This window comes from Propithecus coquereli, unplaced genomic scaffold (genome assembly GCF_000956105.1).
Source record: "Propithecus coquereli isolate 6110/MARCELLA unplaced genomic scaffold, Pcoq_1.0 Scaffold13, whole genome shotgun sequence".
Taxonomy (NCBI): domain Eukaryota; kingdom Metazoa; phylum Chordata; class Mammalia; order Primates; family Indriidae; genus Propithecus; species Propithecus coquereli.
The window spans coordinates 2166772-2186161 of NW_012137191.1; the positions used below are offsets into that span (position 1 = coordinate 2166772).

The following is a 19390-nucleotide window of genomic DNA, read 5'->3' on the forward strand; positions in this document are numbered from 1 at the left end:
CACTTTGGGCGCTCTTGCAAACAGAACATGGGAAATTGGATATCTTCAACAACTTTCAAGATAAATGTCATGAAGATGGACTTAATTTGGTAAATTTAGTGAGTGTATGTACAGATGGTGCACCTTCCATGACAGGAAAACATGAAGGGTTTATTGCACAGATAAAAAAAGTATTAACAGATCCAGATGTTCTCATTTCTTTTCATTGTATCTTGCATCAGCAAAATCTCTGCCAAAGCTACTATTTTAAGTGACACTTTGCAACAAGTTATAAGTATTGTTAACTATATTCAAAATTATATGCAAATGCAACGGGGCATTGTCAGTTTTATAACGTGCTAAAGTTGAAGGATGAGGTATTCAATGTGGATTTGTCTTATCATTCTAAAGTGTGTTGGCTATCGCAGGGACGGGTGTTAGCCAAATTTTCTCTCTGCGAGAACAGATGTTAAATTTTATGAAGAACAAAATCAGTAATATGAATTATTGAAACAAGATTTCTATAGCAATGCAGCATTTCTGTGCAATACCATGTCAAACCAAAATGACTTGAATATTTACCTTATAAAGGTAAAACTAAGTCTATATATGATATGTGGCAAAAAATGCAAGCTTTTTGGAAAAAACTACCTTTTGTCAAAACACTTCTTCAAAAAGAAATTTTGAATGAACATTTTTCCCAGTTAGCAAAGGTCATTGATGAGCAGGATGATATTTGCAAATCGTTTGAAGAATATGCAGCTGTTATAGACCTATTAATTGGAGAATGCAATGAAAGTTTGAGAATCATCACATTCAAATTAGCATTTCAGTCTCACCCAGTTGATGTCACCAAGACACCTAAAGAACTACAGATGGAATTGACTGAGCTCTCAGTAGATGACATTTTAAAGTCATTGTTTGATACTAAGAAAGATCTAATCGAAATACGGAAAAATGCAGTAGAATACCCACGCCTTCGGCAACATGCCCAAAAAATGCTTTCTTGCTTTTCAACCACTTATTGCTGTGAATCTACATCCTCCTACCTAACCCAAGTCAAGATGCTCTTAAGGTCACAAATGACTTACACCCATTTAGAGGCTCAGCTGAAACTGGGGACCTCCATGCTGCAACCATATTCAAATGCTTTCCAACAAAAAGCAGACATAGCAAAGTCATTAAAAGCTTAGTTAACTGTAAAATGAACAAATAGTTTTCATTTTTTTTGGAATTATTAAGTACATAGTAGATTTTTCAAAATAATGTTCATTTTTAAGTGTCTCTAATTGAAATTTCTTGAATGCAGCCTTATTTGATTATAGCTAAATTAACTCAGTCTTCCAACATGAAAAGGTTCCCCACCCCTGGCTTAATAGTTTTAAAGTCATTTGAATCATTAAGAGTGTTGCCACTTCTTGTTTGAATGCTTTTAATTTTCAGTGTCTTGAAGTAATATTGTGTTATTTCCTGCAAATTGCTAATGGATTCCAATTCTACTACTTACTACTGGTTTTGTTACCTTGAACAAGTTACTTAATTTCATTGTATGTCGAAAGGAGATATCTCCTTCACAAGGAACTATAAGATTTAAGTGAGATAATTTATGACTTGTTAGAAAGTAGTAGCTTAAAATAGTTATGAAAAGCTTACCCAAAAGTCCAGGTTATGGGCATTTATAGCTTTTGTATAATGTGATTACATTTAGGGAAAAATCCCAGTGTCTAATGCTAATGTTGAACAGTACTTTTTTCCCTAAGTTCACATAGTATGTAATATATATGTGGATTAGACTGGTAGTATTTCATAGGTGCAGGCTTGTGAAATGCTTCTTTAAATTATGTGTAAAATATTCAATTGTAGACAGACACATTGATATTATATATTTATGTAACAATAAAATCATATTTGTCTCTGAGGTAACTGCCTAGGAGGATGAGTTTGTGTTTAAGAAATTCAGATAATAAGCATAGCTAAAGAGTAGATGTCCTGTTATGCAAAATAATTGCTTTTTTTTTCAATCTTAGTTTTATATCAGCGATTTTTACTAATTTGTACAGGCTTAGTGTGAAGAAAGTGATCATTTCTCAAGGAACCATAGAGTAACATATAGCATTTGTGCAAAAGAGACTAATTTCTGGAGTTGCAACTATAATGTAAGGCTTAAAATATCTTGTTAAAACAGAGTAAAATTTCAGAAGTGATGTTTTGAACGTTGTCCCTTTTTTCCTATTCTTGTGGATGAAATCCATTCTCCCTCTTCTGTAACAAGCATTTGTATGTGGTCATTTATATTATTATTATTATTATTTATTTTTTGAACAGGATCTTGCTCTGTTACTCAGGCTGGAATGCAGTGGTATGTGATCACAGCTTACTAAAGCCTCAAACTTCTGGGCCCAAGCGATATTCCTGCCTCAGCCTCCAGAGTAGCTGGGACTGCAGGCGTGCCCTGCCACATCCAGCTAACTTTTAAATTTTTTGTAGAAACTGGGTCTTGCTATGTTGCTCAGCCTGGTCTTGAACTCCTGGCCTCAAGGGATCTTCCCACCTGGGCCTCCCAAGATTCTGGGATTATAGGCATGAGCCACCACACCTGGTCTATATGTGGTCATTTATTTTCACTAATTCTCTTCCTTTAATTCTTAGGATTTTGCTATGAATTGAATGTTTTTGTCCCTTCCAAAATTCATGTTAAAACTTAATCCCCAATGCAACAGTATTAAGAAATGGTGCCTTTAGGAGGTGACTAAGCCATGAGAATTCTGCCCTCATCGTTGGAATTAGTAGTGCTTTATATAAGGCCTGGAGGGAATTAACTGGACCCTTTTTGCCCTACATCCATCCCTTCTGCCATGTGAAGATGCAACAACAAGGTGCCATCTTGGAAGCAGGGACTAGACCCTCACTAGACACTGAACCTGCTGGTGCCTTGATTTTGGGCTTCCCAGGCTCAAGAACTATGAGAAATTTCTATTATTTGTAAATTACGTAGTCGAAGGTATTTTTTAATAGCAGCACAACTGAACTAAGATTTGTGTATTTGCAAGTGTTTTCTGTGCTCTACATAACCTTCCCATCTCCCTTTTTTGGGAGGTGGGTAGATGGATAGGGATTGCCTTTTTGACACAGAAGTCTTTCTAAGGAACAGCAAGAGTTAAAGTAAAAATAGAGTTTTCCTGTTTTGGCTAAAAGAAAAGGGTAAAGATTCACCAGTTCCTCCTCCACTTCCATAGTCTTTCTTTGCTTTTCTGCTTGCCAGATGTGAGTGTACAGTGCTATTGAGCCTAAGTGGTCCTGTAGTCTTCTTGGGAGTTAGGTTGTGAAATGAGTCTATAACGTCTCACTGTTCTTTTACTTTTTGTCTCTAATAGGCATAAGGCTTAATCTTCTACATATAAACTGTACTTTTGACATGTATAACTCTTCCCTTCAGGGGACCTGTAACAAGCGTTGAGGAATTGCTGATGAATAAAAACAAATGCAAGAGCTTTAGGTTTGACTTTACCATTTAAATTAGTTACATCATTGTACATTAGTAAAGGGGATGAGAAGCTCAAGGATGTATGAAGATTATGTAATCAACTCTTTCTATTCTCTCCTCCGTACCTTAAGCAGGGGTGGAGTTATTGGAGAAGAATAAATATAATGACACTGGAGGACATATAACGTGCTACTGTTTATGATGGCTTCTCACTTCGAGAGATGGTGGAATCCTGTCATATAATATGATTTATCAAACTCTTTCATGGTAAACTATCCAGGCATAGAGAACGCTCTGATTTTTCTTTTTATAAAGTGCTATATTGCAGATATATTCTCCCCATATGGACAACTGTCACATAAGAGTGTAACCTAACTGGGAGTCAACTGTAGTAGATCTCTTCCCCCACACAATGAAAAAGTGGCCAGCACCATACCATCAGTAGAGTCTTGGAACTGATCTATTTCTACAACTCTGTGTTAGAATTTAGTGGAGTTAAATAATGCCTATTGCTTTTAATATATGTACGTCCACAGGTTATAGATATGTGTTGTTTCTCAGACCTTTTAGTGCTATAGAAATGTAGGAAGGAGAGAGAGAAAATTCAAACACCTTCTGTCAAGCTCATTTGTGGCAATATAATTTGGGTGTCCTTTATGTATTGGCTATAGTTAGAACCATTGGAAAGACTGAGACTATGAAGTTGACAGTGAAAAAGTACCTTTGTTGAAAATGTTAACAATTTACATTTTAGTCTGTAAGTGCTCTTGAGTTAGTCTTTACTTTTTTAAAAAAAATTTAAATTTTGTTATTTATATGCAGTAAACTTGACCTTTTTTGGGTGTATAGGTCTGCGAATTTTAATACATGTATAGATTTGTATCATCATAACCACAGTCAGGATTCAGAATGGTTCCATCATCCCCCTAAAATCCCTTGTGCTATCTTTGTAGTCATACCTTTCCCTTACCCAGGTAACAAATTTTTTATCACTGTACTTCTGACCTTTCAAAAGTGTCATATAAATGCAACTGTTTAGTATGTTACCTTTTGAGACTGGCTTCTTTCACTAAGTATAATGCCTTTAAGATTCATCCAAGTTGCTGAATGAAATACTAGTTCATTCCTTTTTATTGCTGAGCGATATTCCATTGTATGGTTGAATGTACCATTGTTTTTATTTTGATGAAGAGCAGTATATAAATTTGTTCTGTTCTTGTACTATCTTTGATTTTGGTATCAGGCTGATGCTGGACTCATAAAATGATTTGGGGAGTGCTCACTTTCCATTTTCTGGAACAGATTGTGTTGATTTGGTGTTAGTTCTTCTTTCAAGATTTAGTAGAATTCACCAGGGAAACTATCTGGACCTAAAGGTTTTAATTTTTTTTTGCAAGGCTTTTAACTACAGATTCAATTTCTTTAAGTAGTTATAGAGCTATTCAGGTTATCTACTTCATCAGTCTTTCTAGAGGTTTAAATTTTATTGATCTTTTCAAAGAATGAACTTTTGGTTTCATTGATTTTTTAATCTATTTTTCAGTTTTTGATTTTTTTTCTGCTATTTTCTTCCTTCTGCCGGCTTTTGATATATTTTGCTCTTTTTCTTGTTTCTTAAGTTGAATGTTTACGTTAATGATTTGAGGCCTGTGTTTTCTGATATAAGAAGTTTGATATTATAATGCTTTTGATGCATCTCACATATTTGAACCATTGACACGGTTGGATTTTAGGTCTACATTTTATTTTCTGTTCCCTCTGGTTTTGTTCCTCTGTAACTTCTTTCTTTAGGTTATTTGAAGATTTTTATTCCATTTTAGTTTATTGTACTGTTGACTATCTAATTTTTTTAGTAGTAGCTCTAGGAATTATACATACTTACATTTCACAATCTATTTAGAGTCAGTATTTTACCACTTGAAGTGAAATGTGGAAGCCTTACAACCAAGCCTTACAACAACTCTTCCCCCTTTATGTTATTGTCTTGTGTTATATCTCCATCTACAGCAGGCATACTTCATTTAATTGTGCTTTACAGATACTGTGTATTTTACAAATTGAAGGTTTGTGGGAACCCTGTGTTGAGCTAGTCTGTTGGTGCCTTTTTTCCAACAGCATGTGCTCACTTTATGTCTCTGTATCATATTTCAGTAGTTCTCACAGTATTTCATATTTTTTTGTTATTATTATAATATCTGTTATGGTGATCTGTGATTAGTGATCTTTGATGTTACTATTGTAATTGTTTTGGGGCTTCACAGAGTGTTGCTATATAATAATCAGTAAATGTTGCTTGTCTTCTGACTGCTCCACCAACCTGCCGTTCCCCCATCTCTCCCTTCTCCTCAGGCCTCCCAGTCCCCTAAGATACATCAATATTGAAGTTAGGCCAATTAATAACCCTACAATGGTCTCTAAGTGTTCAATTGAAAGGAAGAGTTGCAGTCTCTCACTTTAAATCAAAAGCTAGAATTGATTAAGCTTAGTGAGGAAGTCATGTCAAAGGCTGAGATGGGCTGAAAACTAGGCCTCTTATGCCAAACAGTCAAGTTATGAATGCAAAGAAAGTTCTTGAAGGCAATTAAAAGTGCTACTACAGTGAACATGTGAATGATAAAAAAGTGAAACAGCTTTATTGCTGATAGGAAGAAAGTTTGAGTGCTCTAGATAGAAGGTTGAACCAACCACAACATTCCCTGAGTCAAAGCCTAATCCAGAGAAAGGCTCTTAAGTTTCTTCAGTTCTACGAAGGCTGAGAGGGGTGTGGAAGCTATAGAAGTTCGAAGGTAGCAGAGGTTGGTTTATGAGGTTTAAGAAAAGAAGCAGTCTCCATAACATAAAAGTGCCAGTTGAAGCAGCAAGTGCTGATGGAGAAGCTGCAGCAGGTTATCCAGACCTAGTTAAGATCATTGATGAAAGTGGCTACATTGAACAACAGATTTTCAATGTTGATGCAACAGCCTTCTGTTGGAAGAAGACGCCATCTAGGACTTTTCATAGCTAGAGGGGAGACAGGCGTCAATACTTGGCTTCAAAGGTCAGGCTGACTCTCTTGTTAGGAGCTAATAATGCAGCTGGTAACTTTAAGTTGAAAGCAGTGCTCATTGACCATTCTGAAAATCCTGGGGCCCTTAAGAATTAAGCTAAATCTGCTCTGCCTGTGCTTTATATTATAAATGGGACAACAAAGCCTGGATGACAGCACATCTGTTTACAGTATGGTTTCCTGAATATTTTAAGCCCACCATTGACACGTAACTGCTCAGATGAAAAAGATTCCTTTCAAAATATTACTGCTCATTGACAAAGCACCTGGTCACCCAAGAGCTCTGATGGAGAAGTACAAGGAGATTAATGATTTTATGTCTACAAACACGACATTGATTTTATAGCCCATGGATCAAGGAATTATTTTGAATTACAGTCTTACTCTTTAAGAAATACTTTTGTAATGCTATCACTGCTGTAGATAGTGATTCTTCTGATGGATCTGGGCAAAGTAAATTGAAAACCTTCTGGAAAGGATTTACCATTCCTAGATGCCATTAAGAATATTCATGATTCGTGAGAGAAGTAGAATTAGAGTGGGACCTGAAGATGTGATTGAATTTCTGCAATCTCATGACAAAACTTGAATGGATGAGGAGTTCCTTTATATGGATGAGGAAAGAACATGGTTTCTTGAGATGAAAACTACTTGGTGAAGATGCTGTGAACATTATTGAAATGACATAAAAGGATTTAGAATATTTTAAGAACTTAGTTGATAAACCAGTGGCAGAGTATGAGAGGATTTACTCCAATTTCGAAAGAAGTTTTACTGGGAATAAAATGCTATCAAACTAGCATCGCATGCTACAGAGAAATCTTTCATGAAAGGAAGAGTCCATCAATGTGGCAAACTTCATTGTTGTCTTATTTTAAGAAATTGATACAGCCACCCCAACTTTCAGCAACCACCACTCTGATCAGTCAGAAGCCAGCAACATCAAAGCAAGACCCTCTACCAGCAAAAAGATTATGACTAGCTGAAAGCTCAGATGATTATTAGCAATTTGTAGCATTAAAGTATTTTTTAACTAAAGTTTGTACGTTGGTTTTTTGTTTCTAGACATAATGCTGTTGCACACTTAATAGACTAAAGTATAGTGTGAACATAGCTTTTATGTGCACTGGGAAACCAAAAAACTTGTGTGACTTGCTTTATTGTGGTGTTAGCTTTATTCCGCTGGTCTGGAACCAAACCCACAGTATCTTCAAGATAAGCCTGTTGGAAATCCTTTCAGAAAATGTTATAAATGTTTGCTTTTAATTGCCAGACATATTTTAAAGAATTCAAGATGATACAGGTTATTATATTTACTGAAATATTTATCATTTCTGTTGATCTTCCATCATTTCTGGCATTCTGTTTCTTCTGATTGAAGAACTTCCTTTAGGAATTGTTTTAGAGCTAGCAAAGAATTCTTATCATTTTCATTCAAGTTAGAATGTTTATTTCATTCATTCCTCAAGAATATTTTCATTAGTTAGAGAATTTTAGGTTTATAGTTCTTTTCCATTTGAGCACTTTAAGGATGTTGTTCTACTCCTGGTTTGTGTGATTTCTGATGAGAAATCACCAGTGATTTAATTCGTTAAACCCTGTCCACCTCATAAGTAATGCATTGTTTATTTCTGGATGTTTTCAAGGTTTTGCGGGGTTTGTTTTTTTGTTGTTGTTGTTTTTTTGGTAATGTTCAGCAGTTTGACTATGACATGTGTAGGCGTAGATCTCATTGGGATTGTTCTATCTGAGGTTTGTGAGCTTCTTGAATGTAGTTTGTCTTTCACTAGATTTGGGGGAAATTTCCAGCCATTATTTCTTCTTATTCCTTCTTTTTCTTAAACACTGCAGTCATTTTTCTCTCCTTGGACTGTTGACATGAATGTTAGGGTTTTGGTGTTGCTTCTCAGGTCCCTGACGTTCTAATAATTTTTTTTTTCCAATTTTTTTTTTTTCAGATTGGATAGTTTCTACTGATCTATCTTCAAGTTCACTGACTCTTTACTCTTTCGTTTCCATTCTGTTATTGAGTCTATTCAATGTATTTTTTTTCCCAGTTAAAGTTTCCATTTGGTAGTTCTTTATATCTTCTATTTCTTTGCTGTGATTTTTTTAGCTTTTGGTTTGTTTCAAAAGTATTTGCTCATACTTCTTGGAGCATATTTATACTTTAAGATATTTATCCACTCATTAGATAATTCATTTAGATAATTCACTCAGTGCTCTTAATATCTGCCATCTTGTTATTGGTTTCTGCTAATTGTCTTTTCCCGGAGAGTGAGCTTTTCCTGTTCTCTCTATGCCAAGTACTTTTGGATTGTGCTCTGGACATTTTGAATGTAATGTTATGAACTTTTGTCTTGTATTTAAATGCTATGGAGAATCTTGATATTTTTGTTTTGATAGGCAGTCGATCTAGTTGGATTCAGGTCACAAGTTCCAACCAGCTTTCTGTAGATTGTAGTTTTTTTTCTTTTTTTTTTTTTCCGAGACAGAGTCTCACTGTGTTGCCCTGGCTAGAGTGCCATGGCGTCAGCCTAGCTCACAGCAACCTCAAACTCCTGGGCTCAAGCGATCCTCCTGCCTCAGCCTCCCGAGTAGCTGGGACTACAGGCATGCACCACCATGCCCGGCTAATTTTTTTTTATATATATATTTTTAGTTGTCCAATTAATTTCTTTCTAATTTTAGTAGAGATGGGGTCTCGCTCTTGCTCAGGCTGGCTTCAAACTCCTGAGCTCAAAGAATCCGCCCGTCTCGGCCTCCCAGAGAGCTAGGATTACAGGCATGAGCCACCGCGCCCGGCCTAGATTGTAGTTTTAATCTCAGTTCCATCTTCAAAACTCTTACGGTAGTATTTGTATTTTTTCAGTGAGTACACTACCCAGTAGCCAGTCTGTGATCTGCATAGGGGTTTATCTCATATTTTAGTTTCCATAGTCCGTTGTGCTGCTTAGGGTTAAATCCATATATGTGCAGCTCCAGGAGCTAGGAGTTCATAAATAATTTACTGTTATTTTCTCAAGTTCATTCCTCTCTGTTACATCTATGTTATTTTCTACATCCCTGGGACCCTCTTTTCTGTTCTCTGGCCGGAAAGCTTGGTCTTCATTTATTCCATTTCCCACAAATGTGTCTGGATCCAAGACAGGAAGACAAAGGAGAAAAATCAAGAGTTTGGTCCTGAGTTTCTTCGTCGGTGAGGACGGTTCCTCTCTCTCACAGTTTTAGGCTCCTGCTACTGCCACTGTTGCAGCTACTCCCCCCACAGGATTGCTTCAGAACTGGAACAAGACAAATTGAAACAGAAAAAAAGAGTGATTTCCCCTACTCTTTCTGAGCATTAAGAGACCCCTTTCTCACTTCTTAGACTGAGTTATAGGGATTCTCTTAGAGCTCTCCTTGTTGTTACTAATGCCTGCTTCTAGGTTTCAGGCTCCATTAAGCCCAGGCGGGGGATTCTGAGTGGGAGGAACTTAATGGTTTTATTTAAGACTGAGATTTGGGTGGAAGAGCCTGCATTAATAGTAATGGTTAACATTTGAATGCTGATTGTTAGACAGTATCATAAGCACAGATTTGCCTAACTCTAGTGCCCAAGTTGTTAGTCATGTTACTACATCACTTAGAGTGCCCCCTTTTTTTAGTCAAATTTCGTTGGATAGAGGGTCGAACTTGGGGACTTGTTTGTCTTGGATATAGGATTGGATAGAAGATAAAGAGTAGACTATCTGAGAGAAGTTCCTGGAGTTACTGTGGATTCTCTGAGGACCTTGGACCTTAGCCATGTGAATCAATGTAGTATTTAGCATCTTCATGAAGTGTGCTTTGTCCATGGCATAAGTATGCCCAACACAGCTACAGCTTTTACTTTTTCCCAGAATCCCTTTCATTCAACTCTGGCTCCCATTTATCATATCACTACCCTTCAAAAGTAGGGTCTGTAATGGCAGGGTTGGTTTTGGGAATAGAGTGGGCCGTAGATGGCCATTTATGTGTCCTGCTTCTTTCTTTGTACCCAAAGAATCTGATTCTACCCTTTTGACAAAATATTTGGTTGTTACTTAGAAATGTTGATTTTCTTTTTTCAGTCTTTTGCCTTTGTCTTTCACTTTAATCTGGGGAAAACAAAGAAAATGGGCAAGCAACAATTTTGTTGCTGTTGTTCCCTGTTTCTCTGTTTTTTCTAGCAATAGTAATGATCATAATAACAGTCATTTTTATTGGATAGTAGTGAAGTTGCAATTTGAATCTAGGCCTGTTGGACTCTGAAGTTTGTAGTATTAAGCAGGATGTAGATATCTTTAGGTAATGGGCTTACTTGAAAGGATGGTAGAAGCAAACAGGGAGAAAGACTTTTGAAGTGAACTGGAAAGGAAAAGAGTTACGTTTTGAGAAGAAACAGACTTTGGAAGGAAAAAAAGATGAAGAGAAGGAAAGAAGGGTAGCAATTTGAAACTGAACCAGACTAGCCTAAAGATTAGTTTATATTGCTAGGAATCTCTGGCTCCTTGTCTGATTCCTTGAAGTGTGAGGTGCTCTAGCAGCTGTTATGGTAGTACATACATTCTTAGCACCCCAGATATAACAGTTTTTAAAATAGCTGTACTGTATAGTAGCCAGTAGCACATTGGGCTACTTAAATTTAAATTAATTAAAATTTCATTAAAATTAAAATTTAGTTTCTCCCACTAGCCAAATTTCAGGTGCTTGATAGACTAATTCCCTGTCAGGCAGCACTGTGCTAGAGAACTGAAATGTCTTAATATACTACTGTTTTTGAGTGCACTGTAACGGCTCACCTAGGACTCTCACTTCCATGTGTTCCAGGGTGTCTGTGGGAAAATGACTTTTGAGTCCCTAAAAACTGATTGGTATCAGTGTTTTTTTTTTTCATTCCAAATTCTAAACTTTAATGGCTTCTTAAATAAAAAATGAAATTTAAAAATTAGCTCATTCTCAAATTGTTATGTGAATGTATTTGGAATGTTACTTTCAGTATCTTACAGAAACAATATATAAAGAAATGGAAAGATTCATTATATAATATATAATTAAGCTGGAAGATAGAAATATGTTCAATTATTATGTTAGGGTTACAGACTAAAAAGATATTTTAGTCTGTAAATTTACCTGAAAGGTAAAGCCTGGGAAGAAACACTAAAAATTGAATTTGTAAGTTATAGTCATCTGAAAAGGAAACAGTTTACCAAAAATCTGGAATTAACCTCTATTCTTTGAAATTTATTTGAAGTAAATTTAGAATTATTAAAAAATTCATTTCGACTTATAGATAATTTATAGAACTTAGTAGAAGAACTAATGAGAAGTATAGGTAGACTGTGACTTATGATTATAGAACCATAAACAGTTAATAACACAAAATTGGGAAATATTTAACTTTTCAGTTAACCATGAAGTTGGATAGTCCTGCCCCCACCCACAGCTCACTTAGGTCATTTATTGACCACAAATTACTGGCTAGGACCATTGCTCTGTGTGGGGGTATTCTGGTGTTCCTGTTACCAGAAATTCAAAGCAAAAGCTGGTATTCAAGAGCCTGGATTCTTGGATTAAAAACTGGAGTCCAGACAGATAGATACACATGAACACGCTATAAGTTTGTAAGCTGTTGAACTAAAATTTGTGACTTTTATCTAGTAAAATGCTAAGACCCTATCGGTTTAAATGAATAAATTAGTAATATGGCATAATCATTTTCAGGTATAAAGACAGTTAATATGGGATATTTTCAGGAAAAAGCATACAATAAATTTGGAACACTCGAACAATTTTTAAAGCAGATTAATAACATAAAGGCAGCATGTAACTTGATTGAAGTCTCTTAATTTCTCAGTGATAAACCGTTACATGTGTACTTCATTTTATGAGTCTTAAAATAGAGGACAGTATTTATTGTAAAATATTAATGATAAATTATAATTTATATGTAAATATAAGCTTAGTATTCTTAAAGGAGGAAAGGTGAAAATAGCTATCAGACTATTAGATATGACAAATAAATTATTGAGCTACATAAAGGGATAGTATATTACATCTCCTGAAAATTTCTTAGGTTCTCAAAATATTGTATTAATTTTCATATTGATGTTTTATTACATTGAATTAACTCTGGCTTAAATGTTTTTTATTCACAGATATTTAAGATAATGGGGGAGATAGTAAGGTATGAATTTTCCCAAATAAAAAAATTATGCTTGATTATGGATTATGCAGGAGCACAATATGACTCTAAAATCAACTAAATTGGGAAGCTGTCTAGAGCAGTGCTTCTCAGGTTTTAATGTACATATGAATTATGTATAGATCTTGATAAAATGCAGATTCTGATTCACTAGGTATGGGTGGTGCCTGAGATACCCTGCATTTGCAACAAGTTCCCAGGTGAGTTTGTTGCCTTTCTGCATGAATAGCAAGGAGAGTAACCTTTGACTATATGATTTAAAAAAATTTTTTTTGATTCATACATAACAGATGTATGTATTTTGGGAGTGTATGTGGTATTTTGATGCATTCATATCATGTGTAATGATCAAATCAGGGTAATTGAGATATCTTTCACCTTAAACATATAGATAATTGAACTGGGAACATTCAAATTATTTTCTTCTAGCTATTTTGAAATATACGGTAGATGATTGTTAACTGTAGTCACCCTGCTCATCTTATACTGGGTCTTATTTATTCTATCTAACTGTATTTTTGTACCCACGAATCAACTTCTCTTCTTTTTCCCCTCCCCACATCTTTTCCAGCCCCTGATAGCCACCAGTCTACTCTCTATCTTCATGAGACTTACTTTTTAGCTCTCATATATGAGTGAGAACATGTGATATTTCTCTTTCTATGTCTGGCTTATTTCACTTAACATAACAATCTCCACTTCTATCCATGTTGCTACAAATGACAAGATTTCATTCCTTTTTGTGGACGAATAATATTCCATTGTGTATATATGCTGTGTTTTCTATATCCATTCACTCATTGATGGACACTTAGGTTGATTCCATATGTTGGCTATTGTGAATAGTGCTGCAGTAAATATGGGAGTGCAGATATCTTTTTGATACATCGATTTCCTTTTTTTTTTGTATATGTACCCAATAGTGGAATAGCTGAATCATATTGTAGTTTTATTTTTAGTTTTTCGAGGAACCTTCATATTGTTTTCCATAGTGGTTGTACTAATTTACATACCTGAATTTTTTTATAGTGATCTTTTGTCTAAGTGCTTCTAGTTGCTCAGATCAAAATACTTTGGAATTATTCTAGATTCTTGCTCTCTAACAAATATTCCACTTTCAATCTACCCACAAATCCTGATGGCTGTATTTTCAAAACACATCTGAAATCTGAGCACTTTCCACCACCTTTGCAAACACTGGGGTAAAAGCCACCATCATTTTTCCCTTAAGATTATTATAGTAGTCTCCTTGCTGGCCTCTACTTTTTCCCTTGCCTCCTCTGCTCAAAGGTCAGAAAAGAAGCCAGTTTTACCTTAGCCTAAAAGGTGCTGCATGATCTTGTCTTCTGTTATCTCTCCATCCTCATCTACTATTTTTCTTCTTTTTCACTCTATTCCAACCACGTTCATCTTTTTGTTGTTCCTTGAACATACCAGACATGCACCTGTGTCTTAGGACTTTCATATTGGCTGTTGTTGCTGCAGAAAATGCTCAGCATGGGTGTATTGAATATCCAAATAACTCTCTCCCTTGCTGCTTTCTGATTGCCAGTTCAAATGTCACTTTATCACAGAGGCTTTCCCATTATAACAGTAGCTTCCCCATTTTTTCACTCCTTTTTAGCCATACTATTTTTAATTTTCCTCCACAGCACTTCTCAACATCTAATACTAGATATTTTACTTGCTATTTTGTTTATTTTGTCTTCCTACTAGAATGTAAAGGCAGGGATTTCTGTCTGTTTGTTCAGTACTGTACCCAGAGAATTGCCTAATAAGTATACCTGTACCACTCAATAAGTCTTTGAGTTTAAAAAGAAATCCCAGAAGAGGTCATTGGGCCTTTGCTTGAATACTTTCTTTGATAGGTTATTCTACCTCTCTTTAGAACACTTCATTCCATTTGAAGATGACTATTGTTCTTAAGCTTTCTGTTCTTTGAGGCTAAACATGCTTATTACTTTATCTTTTTGCATATGATACAGTTTCCAGGCTTATCACCTTTTTGTCCTTAAATACCAGAAATAAAACAAATGTTGCAAATGTAGGCTAAGAGTGGGAAGTTTTCCTCATTCTACCTTCATCAAAGCAGATCGATTAAATTAAAAAAAATTTTAATGGCTCTAATGCTGACTCATTTTGAGCTTTTAATTCGCTACAACCTTAAAATAATTCTTATGTGTTTCTAAGTTTCTTATCTTCCGCTTTTGGAGTTGATTTTTTGAACCAAAGTATGGAACTTTGCATTTCTCCTTGTTTAACCAAATAGGGGATTTTCCCAAACAAATTTCCTGGACAATTCATACCTTTAATGTAGAACTACCATGTGTCAATTATTTTAGAAATAAATAGAAAAATTCCTGTACATATGGAAGTATCACAACTGATGAAATTGGGGATTTCTTGTGCCTAGATATTCTAAAATGTATTTGGACATTTCATTGTAATCATGTGTCTTGCATTAGTTCCAGAAGGAATATTGAGTTAATTTTAAAAAAATAATGTTATCTCATAATTTTCTTCCCTTTGACTACCAAGTTGACTTTCTTTCCCACATTTCTCATTTTGGCCTCTTATAATTAATATTTTCCCAGTCCTTTAGGCCAGAAGTTCATTGAGTCTTTCCCTGTATTTTCTCACCAAACCTCAGAAATTCTTCAGTTCTTTAATTTCTTTTCTAATTCACTTCATAGCCAGTTACTCTAGCTATTCAAATCTCTCTGCTTCTAATCTCTTCCCAGTGTAATAATTGTATACTTTTCTGGCATATCAACCTTTTAAAAAATTTCACTTACATCATTTTTTTACACCTTGTCACTCTTATTCAGAAAGATGTATAAGATTAAATCTGAGCTTATTTCTTTTATTACCCTTACTATGACCTTTCAGATGTCCTTGACTTACATGCCTACCCTTCCTCAGTACGTACGTGTACACACACACACACACACACACACACACACACACACACACACGCTCTCACACACTTTCCCTCACTTGCTGACTCTTCTTAGTCTTGTCAGATTGGCCTAGCTAAATGCTATTTTATTTCTCTGTACTATTGTGACCCTTGAATGCCTTAAGTTCCTGAACACACATAATTCTCCAAAAATTCCATTCTGAATTGATCTCTTTTTCTTAAGCTTCAATTGTGTTTATTTCTGTGCCACAAAACTTATCATTTAGTCTTTGTTGGTTAATGGTAATATAACACTTTTCTTTTCCATAAGACTGTACTTTTTGATGGCAAGGAATATGAAAGAGTACTGGGTTATCCATCCACAAACTGATTATCTTGTACTGTGTTCTTCTATGTATAAGATAATTTCTTACTGATCAGAATTGTTTTATTAAAAAATTGATATTGGGAAAAGGCAAACATAAAAATTATCTATTATAATTCATCCTACAGGAAACCCTTTTCCAAGGAGAAATGAAGAAGAAAACTGTATATACCCTAAACATGGGAGATAAGGAGTATGAAGATATGGAAGGTAACTTTTCATTTTTATAAAACGAGTGTGTTGAAAGTACAACTTAGTGTTTCCAAACTGTTCATTTGTATACATTTAAAAATACACAAGAAGTTTTTAGTTTTTACTTATTTTTGTTGTTCTTAAATTTTGAAATAAGAATTTAAGAAGTATACATATTTTTGTTTTCCTCCCCCCATATCTTTTTTTTTTTTTTTTTTAATTTAAATTTTAATTTTTTTTGAGACTGACTCTCGCTCTGTTGCCCTGGCTGGGATGCAGTGATGTAATCATAGCTCACTGCAACCTCAAACTCCTGGGCTCAGGTGATTGTCCTGCCTCAGTCTCTGGAGTAGCTGAGATTACAGGCCCGTGCCACCATGCCTGGATAATTTTTTCTATTTTTAGTAGAAACAAGGTCTTGCACTTCTAACCTCAAATGAACCTCTTGCCTCAGCCTTCCACAGTGCTAGGATTATAGGTGTGAGCCACTGTGCCTGGCCCCATGTCTTGTTTGTAGATGATCAAAGTTTTTGGTTTGTTGAACTGTTTACTTTTATTTTTCTTCTTAAAGTTTTTTTCTCTACTGTTTCTGTTTTTGTTATCTTTTTAAAAAAAGCTAGCATTGGTATTCTTCTCTGCTTATAAAGTTAATTTAATCTTCACTGTCAGCACAAGAATAATTGTAGAACACTTTAACACTGATCATCCTACTCACAGTTTATAGGTTATAGTTATCTGTTGTTTGGGTTCTTTTATTTCAGATACCACAAATTAGATGATATTTTATGCAAAAAATGTTTGCTTGGGTTTCTTTCCTTTCTATTTCTTTTCTTCTTCCTGAAAAAATAAGAAGTTTCTTTAGTGAAGGTCTATTGGTGGTAAACTCTTAAGTTTTTGTGTCTATTTTATCTTCTTCAAAATTATTCAAAGGCAGTTTTACTGGGTATATAATTCTGGATGGATAGTTTTTTTCTGTTAGTACTTTGAAGATATTATTTAATTATTTTCTCTTTTTTTTCCTGCTGTCAAGAAATCTCAGTCTAATCGTTATTCCCTTACAGATCTTTTTCTGTTTTCTGCTTTTAAGATCTTGGCCGGGCACAGTGGCTCACGCCTGTAATCCTACCACTCTGGGAGGCCGAGGCAGGAGGATCGCTCGAGGTCAGGAGTTTGAGACCAGCCTGAGCAAGAGCGAGACCCTGTCTCTACTGAAAATAGAGAGAAATTAGCTGGATAACTAAAAAAAATAAATAGAAAAAATTAGCTGGGCGTGGTGACACATGCCTGTAGTCCCAGCTACTTGGGAGGCTGAGGCAGTAGAATTGCTTTAGCCCAGGAGTTTGAGGTTGCTGTGAGCTAGGCGGTACTTGAGCATGGGCAACAGAGCTAGACTCTTGTCTGAAAAAAAAACATCTTGTTTTCATCTTTGATGTTGTACGGCTTTGCACCATTGTTTCTAGGCATAGATTATTTTCATTCCTCAATGTTTATCATACATTGTGTTTCCTTTATCTGTTGGTTCATGCTTTTAATTATTTCACAGCCATTACTTCTTTGTTGCCTCTCCTTTATTCTTTTCTGTATTTCAGTTAGTATGTTAGACCTTGCTCCGATCATATTTCTTAGCCTATCACAGATTATCTCCCCTTTTCTGTCTTCTAGAATCTAGGTAATTTCCTCAAATTTGTCTTCTAGTTCATTCTTCTGGACTGGGACCAGCTGATTAATCATTTCAGTGTAGTATTTGAAAATTCTGATACTTGAAGCTAGTGGGTTTCTAAATTTGTTTCTGCTGATTCTCTCTCAAGGCAGCTTATTTTTTTAGGTTTGGTAATGTTTGATTATTAGGTCATATTTGATAAATTTAATCTATGGAATTCTGAGGGCTAAGTATTCTTTCCTGTAGAGGATTTTCATTTGCTTCCTCTTGGACCCATGCTGGGACCACGTTAGCCCCATTTAAAGGCTTGGCTTAATACTGGAATCTCTCAGGATCATTTCTCCTTAGAACCCCATGGTGATCCTAAGGCTTAGTCTCCAGATCTGAACACTATTACGGACATTTGCACCCAGAACAATTCCAGCAATTGCAGCTTTGCTTGCTGTATACTGTTCACATTTCAGTTGACAATTTTTTTATTATTTTTATGTTGAATTTTAGAGTATCTGTTATTTGTTTATGAGTCAGCAATGCATACTTTTATATGAGTTGATTACCTTACTGGTAAGAGTTTAAGTTAGTACAAATCCTAAGCAGGAGGATAATTTTGCAGTATCTATTCATAGTAAATGTATACACATGTTGATCTAGCAATTCCAATTTTCAGAATTTATCTTGTAGCTGTACTTTTGAAAATGTGAAATAGCCAAATTTTTCATTGCAATATTGTCTTAGTCAAAGGTTGAAAACAACTGAATGTCCGTCAATAGATTAAGCAAAAAAAAAAAAAAAAGACCAGTGTACACAGTGTTCTAATGTCTCTGTGTAGCAGGGAATATGGAAGAATATGTATTAGGATTTGTTTTTCTGTGCATTAAAAAATAATCTTTGGAAGAACAAAGTTGTTACTTGTTGTATTGGGTGGAACTGGATGGATGGGGTAAATTTACTTTTAAATTTTTGAACCATGTGAATATTACTTATTTTTAAATTAAATTAATGAAAAGTTTATTTCACTCCTCCATTAAAAAATATAAGAAAGTAAGTGTTGTGACTATTGAGCTCAAGGAGTATGTTTGTTATGATTTATCTAAGATCTGATTTGTTTTGTAGTGAGAGAGCCCTTTAGAATGTCTAGTTCACTGTAGTCCCAGAATCATAAGCCATTTGGTCTGGAGAACTTAAAAGCACATATGGCTATTTTACTTTACAGGAGAAGAAAATAGAGATGATACTACTACCACTGGTCTGTTGTACAGTGAAGCTGACAGATGTCCCATATGTCTTAATTGCCTGTTAGAGAAGGAAGTTGGTTTTCCAGAAAATTGTAATCATGTGTTCTGTATGACCTGTATTCTTAAATGGGCAGAGGTAAGTCTGAGAATAAGTATTAATCCCAGTTAATACATTAGTGTATTTTAATTCCCTAGCATGATTTAATTCCACCTAAAGAGTTGATACTGCCTTTCATAAATTATTTCATAGTAATATATTTTCTTCCTATCTTAGACAACTTTCCCTGTATTATATTCAAATTCTG

The 19390-nt window shown here is 35.1% G+C and overlaps 1 protein-coding gene across 1 annotated transcript in view; it reads left to right on the forward strand.

The window, feature by feature from the left end:
- The first annotated feature begins 16130 nt into the window (after nt 1–16130).
- The window catches only part of SCAF11 (SR-related CTD-associated factor 11), a 70427-nt gene continuing 67167 nt past the window's right edge, over nt 16131–19390 (forward strand). Inside the window, exons 1-2 of the mRNA XM_012638388.1 lie at nt 16131–16208; nt 19064–19221. Of these exons, the coding sequence (XP_012493842.1) occupies nt 16148–16208; nt 19064–19221 (219 nt within the window). The 5' untranslated portion in view covers nt 16131–16147. The remainder of the gene's footprint in view (nt 16209–19063; nt 19222–19390) is intronic.